Below are 15,448 nucleotides of genomic sequence, written 5' to 3' on the forward strand. Positions count from 1 at the left end.
GACACCTTGCCTGGCACACCCGACTAAAAGGCTGGTACACGAGCCTGCATGTGATGGGGCAGTAAGAGAAGAAGCAGGAGGCAGCTGAGCTCTGCAGAGCAGGGTGCTTCCTCTTATACCCTGCCCAGACCCCCAGGGTGCCCAGACTCGGAATCCCAGATAGAGAGGCAGAGTCCTGTGTCTGACCCATGAACCACTCAGCTTTCTCCTTACTAGACCGGTGCAGCTGCACTTCCTGTTTCAGCGGCCAGAGGAAGACACCGACTTCCCTGTCTCCCAAGATACTGTACATTCTGTGAAGCTGTTATGGGCTCAGACTCAGGCCCTAATCACAGGCGGTGGGAAGGATAACAACACAGTGACTGACATCTGACAGGTGACATCCCAACACACTCCAGCTGTTGCTTAAACAGCACAGACTGGGTGGCTCAAAAGCAACTGACATTTATTTCTCACAGTTCTGCAGACTGCAAGTCCAAGGTCAAGGTGACTGTGGACTGGTGAGGGTCTGCTTCGTTACTGGTCTGCCTCGTTCTCACTGTGTCCTCATGTGATGCAAGGCGTGAGGAACTCTGGGGGCCTCTGCCAAAAGAACACTAATCTCTTTCCTGGGCACTCCATGGCCCAGTCCTCTCCGTGAGGCCGCAGCCCCTCACTGCCACACTGGCGTGACCGCACAGAGGACAACCAAGGACTCGTGCAGGTGGAGAGAAGGCCCCTGCTCACTACCATGTGAGAGCAGAACTGTGGCCTAGCCTGCCCTGCAGTTTTCACACCAGCCAAGGAGAGAGGGCTGCTCCACATCCGGAAACTGAGGCACCTGAACTTCCCAAGTGGCCCAAGATCAAGCAGCTAATAATTGCCAGAACTGGGGTTCAAACCCGACCACTTGACTTTCAACCCAGTATGCTGCCACTGCTCTGCATCTCAATTTGTGATTTCACTAAGTATATTAATTAACCTGCTGAAGCTGTCTTGACAGTGGTTGGTTCCCAAAACCTGCCAACAGGGTGAACGTGTCTGACATCCGCTTCTCCTTGTACCAGCCTTAAACATGCAAAGCTGTAAAGGCTCTAATCCAGAAGTACAAAAGGATCAGGAAACTGTAACGTGGGAAAGGGGCAAAGGAAAACACAGTGGTCAGCCAAGCTGTTGCTAGTGTATGGCTTGGCTGAATAAAACTGGATGCCGCTATTCTCAAGATCAGTGTTTGCATTGGAGAATGACCCTGGGTGTTATGGTTTGTGTCTAGATGTCACCCCAAAGCCTCATGCAGTCATGGGGGCGGCTTCTTGAGTTTGTGATGGATTCAGAGTCCAATGCTGGGATTACAGGTGTGAGTGCTACATCCACCCTAGGGCGGGTAGCCTGCGTACAATATAAGGAGGGAAAGAGGCCTGCTCTCTCTCCTCTCTCTCCTCTCTTTTCTTGCTTTTGCTGTCACCCTTGAACTGTTGCTCCTCTGCCCCCCACCGTGCCTTGCAGTCAGCTGATTATGGACTGAAACCTCCACAAACTGTGAGCTAAATACACCTTTCCTTAATTTTGGGCACTGGGTATTCCGTCTCAGCAACAAGAAAAAAATAACCAAGACACTGGGCAAAGATCGTATATAAGCCAGGCACGGTGGCACACGCCTATAATCCCAGCACTCGGGAGGCTGAAGCTGGAGGATGGCTAAGAGTTAAAAAAAAAAAAAAAAAATCTTATATAAAAGTTTAAAATGTTTGTCATTACTGTGATGCATTATAGTTTTTCTTGGGCTTCCTTGCTCCCAGTATTCTCTTTGTAAAGGGAAATACCGGCAGTAACTAAGACGTGGGAGCGTTTCAACCTGTCAATGAGACAGACGGCCCTCGTCAGCATCTGACGGGCCACATCTTATTTCCAAGGGTTCAATGTGCTCAGACTCCACAGCCCTAGTGGGCACAAAGACAGGGACGGATTTCAGCTCTGGTCCTAGACAGGACTTGTGTGTGGGTAGCACAGCAAACCTCCCGTGCTGGGAGGATCTCTGCCAAGGCCTAAAGGTCCTCCTGGCCAGGACTCGGAAACTTTAAAAGCAGTGTGGTACCTGGACTATGACTAGGGGTGACCTCATATTAAGGCTCCTCCAAAATTCTAGGACTCTATTTTTTTATCAAAACATTCAAAGGAAATACAACACTTAGGTAACATCTGCTATATAGAAAGCTTTGCAGAAATTGCATACAGAAGCCAGGCATGATGACATATGCCTGCAATCCCAGCGCTTAGGAGGCTGAGGCAGGAGGATCGCTGTGAGTTCAAAGCCAACCTGAGCTACACAGTGAGTTTAAGGCCAGCCTGAACGACAAACCAAGACCCAGTCTCAAAAAAAAGAAAGGAACAGGAACAGGCATGCAGAAAGTGTTTGTAAACATCTCATGGAGGGCATCTTCGAGCCCTGGCAGGCTTGAGCTTCCCTGGAGACCACACACTCATTAACCTTTCCTCAGCAGCTCTTAGACCTTCACAAGGACAGTAAAAACATCCAGGGTCACACACTGGCAAGTCACCTCAGCCTGCCCAACAATGTACAGATGTGCTATGTGATGTCAATATGGTTGTGGAAATTAATTATGCTTCAAGCTGGGAGCACTCTCATGGGCAAGAGGACATCAGATGCATTGTCATGGAGCAGGGAACCACCCAGCAGGGGTCCTCCAGGGTATCTGTATGAAAGAACTTCACATTTAGGGGTAAGGGGGGGATGAAGGGCAAAGACAATGGCAACTAGTAAGTGAAAAGAGGACCCAGATTCTGTGGGCAGACAGGGAGGCTCAGTGTACCCCTAAGATGACAAGACAGCCGATACCCGCCTGGGAAGGCCAGCCGTGTGGGAAGCAAGTGAGGACCCTCCACAGTTCTGCTCCCAAAGGCCATGCTGAGGGGTGACAAGGACCTCCTTCCCTTGGTGGTCAGCTGTCACCAATTCCAGCTTTGGCTCTGCCAGGTTGCCTTAAGGCTGAGTCACAACTCCACAAGCTTTACTGCCCCTTACCACTGACTGTAGCAACTCCCACGCCACCTGGCCTTCCTCCTCGTTTTCACTGTGGCCTCTGCTCTTCCTCCTCCAAATCCTGCTCCCACACCCTCCTGCTCCCTGCTTTCCTCTTACCACACCTTTCCTGCCCTCAGCAGGGGTGAGCGGAGGAGGGACACAACACCCAGGCAGTACAGCACACAGGGTCGCCAAGCTCACGCTGTGCAAATTCTCAGAGAAGGAACAGCACTGGGCCTAGAGTCTAGGCACAGAAAGAATGTCCATCTTCTTGCTTTAATTCAGAAGACAGCTGAACACACATGTAAAGGACGTTCAAAGGTTCCGGCAATCACTTCTCCCCTTGGAGAAGCCACCTTCTCCAAGATCAGACTCAATGTACACCTGAATGTGTTTGTTTTTTTCTTTTTTTGTGGTACTGGGGATTGAACTCAGGGCCTTGTGCATGATAGGCAAGTATTCTACCACTGAGCTACATGGAGAGCGATGACAAACAGCTTTCACCCCACAGATCTGTTCTTTCCTAGTGAGGCACATCTAGCTGCCACACAGAACTGCTAAGAACATTTGAATCATGTTCCCAAGCTTGCTGTTGCTGGCAGGGGTAACACTGTCAGCAGAGCTGGTGCTGTGTGGGACAAAAGGACTCAGCAGTCACCACCACTCTACACAGCGCTCCCTGGCTCAGTGCCTGGGCATCGCCTGGCCTTGGTCAGGAACAGCACCTGCCCAGCCCTGTTCATCCTGGACTCTGTATCCAACGAGCCCTCCAGAGGATTCCAAGGCAGCTCACACTTGAGAACCTCCACCTAACTCCACTGGCCCCACGTCCCATGAGAATTGGGATTTTCAGTGCAGGAAAGAAAAAAAAAAGAAAAAGATGGAGTACTTTATTAAACCAAGCCCACAGTCTTGAATTTTAATTGAAAAGATTTTATCTTTAAAATGCAAAAAAGACCAATTCTTAGCTCTGTTCATTGAAAGGATCCAACAGCAACAAGCCCAAGTGCTATGGTTGATACACTGTGTCAATTTGGGGAGTCTAGGGGTTTGGCTAAGTGACTCAGCAGTTCTGCATCTTGGGGTGAAAAGGACATGCCCTTAACCTTCTGGGATGTTGTTCATTGTGTCAACTTGAGAAGTTTACAAGGTTAACTGTGTTTCAGCAGGGAGCCAGGGTGCTTACTCTGCATTCATCCTGAGCCTGTGCAAGAGGAGAGCACCAGAGATTATGTGAGAGCTACACACCCCCTGGGTGGGGGTAACCTGTTTACAATGTAAGAGAGGGAAAGAGGCTGCTTGCCACCACTCCTCCCTTTTGCTTTTGCAGCTTTTGCTATCTTCTGCCACCATGAACCTTTGCCCTCTGCCCTGTGCCACTCTGCTTTGGAGCCAGCCAAGTATAGACTGAAACCTCTACAGATTGTGAGCTAAATAAACTTTTCCTTAATTTTGGGTGTCAGGTATTTTGTCCCAGCAACAAAAGAAAAGTAACCAAGACACCAAGAAAACCCAAGCTTGCAGACTATGGTCTTGAAGCTACAAATGGTTCTGAAATAGCATTTTCACAAAGGGAGCCAGGGCGCCTTGGACAAAGGGCTGGCTGTGGGAGCACTATGTCATGCAAGACAGTGAAGAATCTTGATGGAAATCACTATGAGGTGGCTCTGAGCAGGATTTAGTTTTAACCAATGGGCTTTCCATGTTTACCTGTGAATCTGTCCAAGGTCTAGGCCCCTGTCTGGAGTTGGGCAATGGACTCATATTAAGTGAACCTCTGTGAATCACTGGTCCCAGCTGAGGCCTGTAATGGCGGGTGTTATGGTTGATACACTGTGTCAACTTGGGGAGTCTAGAGGTTTGGCTAAGTGACTCAGCAGGAAGCCAGGGTGCTTACTGTGTATACATCCTGAGCCTGTGGAAGAGGAGGGCATGGAGATTATGGGAGAGCTACACACCCCTTAGGTGGGGGTAGCCTGTTTACAGTGTAAGGGAGGGAAAGAGGCTGCTTGCCAGGATTGCTCCGTTTTGCTCTGGCTGCACTGCTGTTCGGCTGCCATTCCCCCTTTGCTCTTGTTGCTTTGCTATCTTCTGCCTCGGAGCCAGCCAAGTAGGGACTGAAACCTCCATAAACTGTAAGCTAAATAAACCTTTCCTTCCTTCATTTTGGGCCTTGGGTATTTTGTCTCAGCAATGAGAGAGAAGTAACTAAGACAGCGGGTGAAGCCGGGAAGCCTCAAAGGACAAGACAAGGCCACAGCTAAGGACACCTGGCTCCAACCTCAATTAACTAGATAAAGACTGCAGCTGCAGGCGTCTCATTCCAGGGTGGAGACCTTCCTGGAGAGAACATAGTTCTTCTAAATTAACATAGTGTCTCACTTGGAGAAGCCCTTGAGCAGACTTCTAAGGTCCTTGCAGGCCCCGCCATTCAAGGCAGAGTCCTGCCTTCTTCAGACAACTAAATAAATACTGGCCCCCAGGGTAGATCTTTGTCTTAGCCCCCGGAGAATCTTGAATTCTGTTAGAGGGTTTGGATCCCTCTGGAACCCTAAAGTTATACCACTTGACTCATTTATTAAGCCTTCATTGTCCACTGGTTTGGGAGATTGTAGGCCTGATCAGTCTGCAATCTCCCTATATTATCCAAGGATAATATTAATGTGTTAGAACCTGACAGGATCTAGACCTTGAGGCCAGCTTGGAAGAGGCACATCAATGAGGCAGCAATCGCAGCAGCCTAAACACACCTGATAGGATAAAGAAAAGTAGCCTATCACCTGTGAGGGACACCAGGACACCAGCTCACCTTGAGAGTGGTTATGTAGAGAGGAAAAGGCCGGGCACACCTCCACACTACCTATCAGGTAACCAAATATTTCCGTTATGCATGGATATATGGATAGACACACTTTTTAAAGCAACATGCCAACTAGTAAATGAAAAAAAGGTTAAAATTAGGCTAGCCCCATTCTGCAACCTTTAAGGAATTAATGAAGAGACCATCAGACATTAGCACCCACGGAGAGAACTCATCACCACCCATGATGAAACAGTCCTGGCAAAAAAAGAGAAAAATACCAGCTCATGCTGACCTTTAGATATGAAAAAGGTTCGTAGGTATGTGTCTTCAAAAGTCCTTAGCTTTTAGAGATACATACTGCCTTAGCTTGGACTGCCATAACAAAATATTAACAGACCGGATCTCAACAACATAAACTTCTCTCTTGCAGTTCTGGAGGGCACAGGTACAAGACCAAAGTGTTGCAGACATGGTGGAACACACCTGTGATCCCAGCTATTTAGGAGGCTGAGGAAGGAGGATCACACTTGACCCCAGCCTCAGCAGCTTCATGAGACCATGTCTCAAAATAAAAACAAACAAACAAGGGCTGGTGATACTCCCTGGGTTCAAGATACAGGACTGCAAAAACAAAACGACGATAAAAACCTGGTCAAGGTACTGGCAGATCTAGGTGCTCATGAGTGCCTCACCTCGCTTGCAGACATCACCTGGACTGTCCTTGTTGGTAGGGAGGGTGGAGTTGGGATCGGGAACCCTTTCTTCCTCTTCCTACTAGGCCACCAAGCCCATCATAAAGGTCCTGCCCACCCTCTCCTGGTTTGACCATCCTAAGTACTTCTCAAAGACCCCACCTCCTAATACCATAACACTGGAGAGCGAGGGCTTCATAACACGGTTTTGGAGGGAACACAAACATTGAGTCCATAACACAAACATTTATGGACAAAGGATACGATGTCTGAGAATGGCTTTAAAATACCCGATGAAGCAGGGAATGTGAGTGGGTATAGAGAAGGTTGGCCAATTCACCCATCTGCTGAAGAGGGCTACATTTCTTTATCCTATTCTACTTTTTACTGTGCTCCTTTCTACAATTAAAAAAACGACAAATGTTACCATTTTTCCATTTCACTTATCTCCTTTCTTTTTTCCTTAGCACTGACAGGGCACGTAACTTACTACATCTGTGTATTGCCTGCCTCCCTGTGCTAGGATATGAGCTCTGAGGGTCTTTACTCACAGAAGGAACCCCACCAAGAGTTGGTGACTACACCCAACTCCTTCATGATGTACAAAATGCACAATCCAGGCCCCACAGGACTGAGTGTCTGTTCTGTAGTAAAAGTAATAACAGTGCTGAGTGCCAAGTTCTCAGATTCTGAATTGGACTGTGAAATAAGACTATGGAGAATTTTTCTAGCTGACTTAGTTCTTCAGAGAGCTGAATGAAGTAAAGAAAAGTGACCTTCTAATTTTACTAACTGTGGAAAAGGCTTCTGTGAGGAATACTTTTAGGGACAAACCTCCTCCTTTCCTGTGGGTAGGTGTGATGACTTCTCTGACTACATGAGAAAGGCTGATGGGAAAGAGGAGCCAAACACCTTGAGCTGGTCCTTGAAGTGCTACTACACAGGCAACTGTCACACCCAGCAGAACCCACCCTTGGCCCTTTGACTTCAAAAGGAGCCCACACAGCTCTTCCCATTGCTAACCCTGACGTTCAGCTTACTTACCTGTCCAGAACGAAAAGTACCCACAAATGGTGTTCTGTAGTTTTGTTTAAAATTACCATCTGTTGTAGTCAGGGTTTGCAAGGGAACAGATTTAATACAAGACACATAATTTACAGAATTATTTTACAATATTCACCCAAAAAGTCAAATGCAAAGGAGTGCAAGAGATATGTCCACACATTAGAGACCCAAAGAATCCAGCTGAGGGCCTGGATCCCACAGCAGCGTCCTGCACGTGTTCAGCTGGAGGCTCAGAGCCCACAACGTCTCCTGCAAGTCTGTATCAAGGATCTGCACTGGGAAGGCTCAAACGTCAGTGGTGGAAGCTAGAAAGTGGTCCAGCTGGCTGAGGGATCTGCAGTGGAGCTAGGAAGCGACCCTCAAGGTAAGGACCACAGCTTCCCTGAAGAGAACGGCAGCCAACCTCAGTGACAGCGAGGACCCAAGCTCCTCCAACAACGAGAACAGCTGAGTTCGTATCAGGAAAACCTGTGTAGCAAGCTTCTCTAGGAGAGTCAATAGCACATCATCTTCTCCTCCAGTTCTCCTTTTATGCTGTTGTCAACAATCCTCAGGTGGAGGTTAGGCGTGCTAGTGCACGCCTGTAATCCCAGCACTTGGGAGGCTGAGGCAGCAGGATCGCTGACGCCAGCCTGGACTGCGAAGTAAGTTCAAGGCCAGTCTGAACTGCAGAGTGAAACCCTGACTCAAAAAGAAAAAAAAAATCCTCAGGTGAGCCTTCCACACCCAGAACCATGCTGAGTTCAGCTGGGTGTTAAAATGTGACCGTTAGTTAATCCTAATTTACCACAACATCCAAATGAGTTGTTGTCAGTTCCAGAGTGCTACTGAAAACGTCAATGCTGAAATATGTGCAATGACCTACCTGTTAACAGATCTCAGTTAAAACTAGGAGAACTTTCCAAACACACAACCGACCCTGGGGTAAAACCATAGCATGACCTGTTGTCAGTCTCTTCATCGCTTCCCTACCCACTTTTTAAAAAATTGTGCCAAGGGCCTAAATAATACTAAGAAATGAAAACCCATGTAACACATGTCCAAAAGCTGAATAATGTCATGCAAGGGAAGGAAAGTGCAGATGGGGTTCACCACTTTCTGAAAAGATACGGTAACGCCTTGTGTCAACACCTAGAAGAGCCCCTCAAAAAAAGCCCAGACACCAGGAACAAGTGCCTTTGGCAAGAGAATGGGGAAGACAAAGGCATAGAAGCGGAAGAAACCATGAGATCAGATACTGTTGTTTTAAGTACCTAATTCATGAATTTGCCATGACAGCCCTCAGAAAACTAGTAAGATGGCATAAAATAGAAAAGCAGAATGCACATGTTTTTGCTATGCCATTCCAACTGACCTTTTAGACACGTTTTGGGCTATGCCTTGTAAATGCTGAGGTAAGCACAAGAGAAAAGGTAATTCAGAAGTGATCAACTTACCAAAAAATATATATAAAGAACTTTATTAATATCAAATATATTGCTAGGTGTGGTGGTGCACGCCTATAATCCCAGCACTCAGGAGGCTGAGACAGAAGGATCATTAAGAGTTCGAGAGCAGCCTAGGCTACAAAGTCAGTTCAGCCTGAACTGCATAGTGAGACCCTGTCTCAAAAAGACCAAAAAAAAAAAAAAAAAAAATCAGATATATGCAACTAAAACAACTTGGAATGTTTATATATGATGCCAAAAACAACCCGGGAGAGAAAAAAATCTGTAATTAGAATTAGCAAAATAAAAAAAATCTGTACTTCAAAAAACATCATTAAAAAATGAAAAGGCCAACCAAAATTTGGGAGAAGATATCTTCAAATCATGTATCTTATAAAAAGACATGTATCCAGAAAAGTACTGAACTTTTACAACTCAATAATAATACAATTAGGAGCTGTTTGTACAGCTCAGTGGAAGAGCCTGTGCTTAACATGGACACAGCTCCAGGTTCAATCTCCAGCACCACGAAAAAAATACAATTAAAAGGCGGGCACGGGGAGCCAGGCATGGTGGCACACACCTGTAATCCCTGCAACTCAGGAGGCTGAGGCAGGAGGACTGCTCCAAGTTGGAGGCCAGTCGGCTACAAATTGAGTCCAAGGCCAGCCTGAACTGCACAGTGAAACCTTGTCTCAAAAAGAACAACAACAAAAAGGAACAGGACTGGGGTTGGGAGTTTAGCTCAGTGGCACAGTGCCTGCCTGGCAAGCCCAAGGTCATGAGTTCGATTCCCAGTACCGGAGAAAAACAAAAACAAAAAAAAAGGCACAGGGACTTGAATGAAAAGATGTACTAATCTCCTAACTAGTAAGCTTTACCACACTAGTCATCTAGGAAATGCTAATTAAAGCTAAATCAGGGGACTGGGAATTTAGCTCAGCAGCACAGCGCCTGCCTGGCAAGCACAAGGTTGTGAGTCGATTCCAGGTACTGGGGTGGGGGGGGGAGCTAAATCAGATACTACCTCATACTCACAAGATGGCTGGAGTGAAATCCAGGATGTGAGAGGTCATACATAACTTGCAGCAGTTTTTTGTGGGGTCATTTGAAAGGTGCTTTCAAAAGTTAGAAGTGTCCTCACCTTTTGACCCAGTGATTCCACCTGCAGAGCCCACATTTTATAACAAAATTCCATCCAGGTTCCACTTATGCATCTTACAAATTAAAGCTGAGTTTTGCAGTGTTAGAAGTGTGTCTTCTTCTGAAGCCTTCTCCAGATGCCAGCCCTCTTCTTCAGCCGAGAGTCCCCATCAGAACCTAGCCTGTGCATGACCCAAGGGCACTTTGGTTCGGCCGTGAAGTTAAACAGCTACCAGCTTGCAGGGCAGAACACATACTGCACAGAGCTCCAGAGAGCTCTGAAGTAAGCCCCTGCACACCGGTCGGCTTTGTCTTGTTTACCAGACTGACACTAGTCCTTCATTTAAAAAGTCCAAGCAGCAAATGTGCCCATGTCAAACAAGCAAGGGTGTAGAGTTTACCCAAAAACAAGTCAGAATGGGCAGGATTCAAACCCTCCAAGCCTTTTCTACAGAGCTCTTACTGTAGTTAAAGAAAATAACTTCACAGCATCCAGAGACTCTACCACCTGACAGGATAAAATGACATACAGCAGATTTTTCCTTAGAGACGTCACACTTGTTTTTTCATTCAGTAAATACTTACTCAGCACCTACTGTGTGCCAAGCAGTCCTATGCACAAGGTCCTAGGAACGCAGCAGTGAACAAAATAGCGTCCCTGCAGTGGTGGAACTCGCATTCCAACCTGGTGGAAAGTGACAATAACCAAAGACAACAGGTATTTATGTCAAGGAATGCCCAGCCAAGAATGGAGGAAGTCAAAGGATCCCAAACTTCATGGGGCGTGGAGGTAGCTGGCAGGGAACCACTGTGCCCAGGAGGTCAGCAGATGCCCAAGCCAGGGAACCAGAGGGACACAGGTATGGGTGCAAGGACACCATACACTGCTCTAGCACTGAGTGTAGTCCTGAGAATAGCGGCAAGCCCTGGCAGGGCACAGGACCCACCATGCCTTCTCCTTTAAAGGAAGCCAGCAGGGAGGCCACTGCAATGAGCCCAGGGACAGAGTAGGGTAGGAAAGGTGGGGAACACCTTCACAGGAACTGTAGATGTGTTTCCGGAGATCTACATAATAATCCTTGCTGACAGAGGGCAGGGCAGGTATAAGAGGACAAAGAGGAGACACAAGTGTCTCCAAGGTCAGCAATGTGTAAACACAAATACTAAGACCAAAGCGATAGGCTAGATTTACAATTCATATTATGGACAAACACCAACAAAATGTGACTGGGGGAGAGGAGAGAGAAGGAAAGGTGGGGACACAGAAGGAGGAAAGGAAGGTCTGGGGGCATGCCAATGCAGGAACACCTGGAGGGAGAGCAGGGCTGTCAGAGGTCAGCATGTGACCCCTCCTGAGGTCACACACTCCCCCTAAACATGCGCCTTGTGGGAAGACACTGTCAACAGCAAAAACTTCCCCAGTCCAAAACCCTCCTGACAGGATCATTGCCAGTTCAAGACCAACCAGTTCAAGACTACAAAGTAAGCTCAAGGCCAGGCTGAACTGCATAGGGGGACGCCATCTCAAAAAGACAAAAACAAAATAAAACAAATAAACAAACAAAAAAAAACCTTTGAGACTTTCAGGCCTTAATAACTTACTGGGACCTAACTTCTTAGTAAATGTAATAGTTGGGCCTTCCTTTAGCCTAGAGGGGCTCTGAGAGACAGTGAGTGTGAGCTTGAAAAACGCAGGACCCTTCTCAGTAGCTTTCTTTTGCATTTCCTACATTCCCGCCCCTCTCCTGAGTGCTCACACACAGTCATCATCCCAACCCCACTGGCAACCTGACCACCAGTTCACAGATGAGGTGCAAAGAGATCAACCTCAGGACACACCCGCCCCTACCCAGGCCACACAGCGCAGACACCTCCAAAGTGAAGCAGGTACAGCCGGTGACACCCCTTCTTCCCACCCTCCAAACACCCCAGCACCAACCGAGGTTTCCAAGAAGAAAGGACTCACCCACTTCATAGGGTCGCACTCGGCCCACTTAGACTTACCAACATAAAAACACACACATTCAAAGGCACTCGCTAGAAACCGGACTGGCAATGCTTAAGTGGAAACCACCACAGTTCCACATTTGGTGTGAAATTACAATGTGCACTTTGAAAACTTTACCCTGTGGGGAAACCCCAACTCCAACTAGGCACAGTTCTGCTCTGGTCTGGGGCCCTTTCCTCCTTTCACAGTTTATAAATTCGGATCTGGAACCCCAAGCCCAGAGGCTCACCAAAAGGAAGCAATGAATCTAAGATGTGACTAGTGAAGAGATCACCCAGACAAGGTGGACACTGGGTATAGTTCCAGTTGGTAGTGGGGGTGTTATCGTGTCACACCACTCAACAAGAAAAGCCACAAATCAGTAGAACAGCACTAATTTTGTTCCTTGAGTGAGACATCCAGAGAAGGAACACATCTTTCCGAATGCATCATGGGTCAGAAACCTAAGTCTTTATTCTGAAACAGAGACCTGATGACAAGGAGGGGGTCAAAGCTAAAACTTCAATTTAGAGCAAATAAATTGGCTGGATGTGTTTCAGTTTCACCTAGCATTTTCCACATTAATAAAGCATATGATAGGCATTCAAACTGCTACGATGAGGGATGCAGAATAGTTTCACTAACTGTTCCACCGTCATTCCTGTGCATTTGACATTCTTCAATATTTACAATCTCAAACTAGTCTTGGTTTAAGCAGATCCCCTACTGAAATAGGGCCTCTTCACCAGAACCCATTAGCTAAGAAGTCAGAAATCTACTTATGAGTTAAAACATACTAAAACTTTTAGACAACTTCAAAATAACTCAAAAAATATAAACTAACTCAGCAAGGTTCTCAGGGACTAATTCTATGTACCCCTAAACGCAGGGAGCTCCTCATTCTCGTTCTTCCCGTCACACGTGCACCTCACTAGGTTAGTACATGTTCCTAAATTTACCCGCACCAATTACATTCCATGAATTTCTCAAAGAGCACAATTCATTTTCACTAAAGTAAAATGAATACTTCTAAGTCCAATTCATTTTCACTAGAGTAAAATTTTCTGATTCTATGAAAAAAAAACTGATTAACAAGCATAAACTGTTTTCCTTTTGTAACACAGACCTCTTAAGAGGTCAGCAGCTTATTCCATACTTATTCAAGGGGATCACAAGCAAGAACACTGCAGATGAGAGGCAAATGGGCTTTTGAGAACAAAAGTGTTGCATACTCAGAGAAATACACACAAAATATTTAAAAACTGTGAAGAGTAAAGTGGCCCCTTGGTGGCCTGTTCACGCATTTTCCTCCCACCATTCTCTGCACTGTTTATACCCTGTACCTGCTCCTCCTTCAAAACATCCCCAGCTGAAGATGGAAGACAGGCCGAGTGCCTACCAGAATTCTAGCCCCAGATATGCAAAAATGGGATTTCAAAATGTTAAAAAAAATTTTGCTTTTAATGAGGTTTTTTGCTTTTGGCTTTTTTTCTCCACTTTTCAAGTGAACTTTCTCTGAAAGTTTACTAAAGCTACTTTCTTTTCTAAAACTCCTGTGACCGAAAGGTTCTCCAGAGACAGACACCATGGGCAGAACACTTCCTCATGCTACCACTTCAAGCACAACAGAAAACCTCCACCAATATGCAACACCCAACAAGCTGGCAGGAAAGGAGCCTGTGCCTGTCCTGCGCGCAGACGCAGACTGAACATGAGCGCGACGCAGACGGGCTACCAGGGCAGTAAGTTCTATCCCCTCAGTTACTGCCGAATCCAGCAGAGCTTAGGTGTATCCTCTTCGGGTGCATATTTACAGGGTGCAAATGTCTTCCTAAACTAAAGGACAGGAAATGCAATCACGTATGCGGATATTCCTAACCCTAACCCAGCACTCATACTGTGCCTAGCCTTCGACGGAAGAATTTTCAAGACTTGGAAGACCCTGAAACCCAACTCTGAATTCCCTGAGGAGTCAGTCAGGCAGCACCAGGGAGTGGCAGGGCCTCCAGACCAGGTCTAAACTGAAGGTGCAGAGTCCGCAAGCTGACAAATATTCTGGGGAGGAAAAAAACTGCCACTGCTCAACCATGCAAGTCTCCCAACTTTAAATCAGACTGCCCACTTCTGTGAGAAAACCCCTTACCTAAAGATGAAGCAACAAATGAACTTTAAACGTAGAACTGCTCCGAGACTGGAGAAAGCTTACAGGAGCATGCAGCGAGTCGGGAGGCGGAAAGCGGCAGGCAGAGCAGTGCCGGGCACCTACAGGAGAGTCTCACGGCCGTAGGCACCAGGTTTTGCAATACACAGCGCTTCCGTTCACAGCACGGAAGACAACTCCAAAAAAGTAAATGCACAAAGCCACTGAAGTGCAGAATGCTATCAACAGCCAAAAACCCCAATACCCGTAGTTTGAAACATTGCTCTGCTAGTCACCGAAATGTCAGCAGACATTTCAATACTTCCCATAAGCTCAGCTTTTGAAAGTATGTCATTTAAAGTTACACTTCGAAAATCTGAGAACATTTTCTCTGCAACAGGAAAGCAGTTTCTTCCTGTGGACACCAAAGGCAGGGAAGAACCGACAGGGAGAGGCAGCGGTCCGTCTGTCCACAGCGCGGCCTGCCCGGGGCGGGGGCCCGACCGCGAGCCCGGCTTCGCTGGGGAGCCCGGCGCCCGCCCGGAGCCCGGCGGCACACGGCGGGACACGCCCGGGGCACCCGCCGGTCTGGCTGCAGAAAAGCACCCTGTGCCGGCGCCGCCTCGGCACCCGACCCCCAGCGACGGGCCTCCCGCCACGACTCTGCAGCAGGCAGCAGGCTAGGACGGCTGCACGCGCTGCTCGGAGCGGGACAGGCTGAACCGGACCCCGGCGCCGTGCAGGAGTCACACGCGCCCCGAGGCTGCACGGAGCAGGTGCCCGGGCCATACGGCGCGGCCCCGCTCCTAGCCCCGTCCCGGGCGGAGTGGCGGTGCCACCGCAGCCGAAACGACCGCGGCGCAGAAGCGCTTAGGGGTCGGAGGTCACCACAGCGGGGTCAGAGGTCGTCCGGTAAGGCCGGGCCGCCGCCGGCCACACCTCCGGGAAGCGGAGGCCGGGAGCGCAGGGGGCGGTCGCATTGTGCGGGGCGCGGGGTGCGGGGCGGAGACGGGACCGGGCCGAGGCGCGCCCCCTCCCCGCCGGCACTCACAGGTGACGATGGGCTTGTTCTCCATGGTGTAGACCACCGGCGGCAGCGGCTCCTCCGGGGCGTCCATGGGCGTCCGGCGTCACCGGTCCGGCCCCCCGAGCCCCATGGGCACCCGAGG

The 15,448-nt window shown here is 48.2% G+C and overlaps 1 protein-coding gene across 1 annotated transcript in view; it reads right to left on the reverse strand.

Annotated features, from left to right (window-relative positions):
• Positions 1-15,448, reverse strand: part of Trappc10 (trafficking protein particle complex 10) — a gene marked incomplete at its 5' end in the record, with an annotated part of 76,325 nt that extends 60,877 nt beyond the window's left edge. The window contains 1 exon segment of the mRNA XM_005375874.2: positions 15,331-15,448. Within this exon segment, the coding sequence (XP_005375931.1) occupies positions 15,331-15,397 (67 nt within the window).

The sequence above is a fragment of the Chinchilla lanigera genome, unplaced genomic scaffold (assembly GCF_000276665.1).
Source record: "Chinchilla lanigera isolate Chin_1 unplaced genomic scaffold, ChiLan1.0 scaffold00006, whole genome shotgun sequence".
Lineage (NCBI taxonomy): Eukaryota > Metazoa > Chordata > Mammalia > Rodentia > Chinchillidae > Chinchilla > Chinchilla lanigera.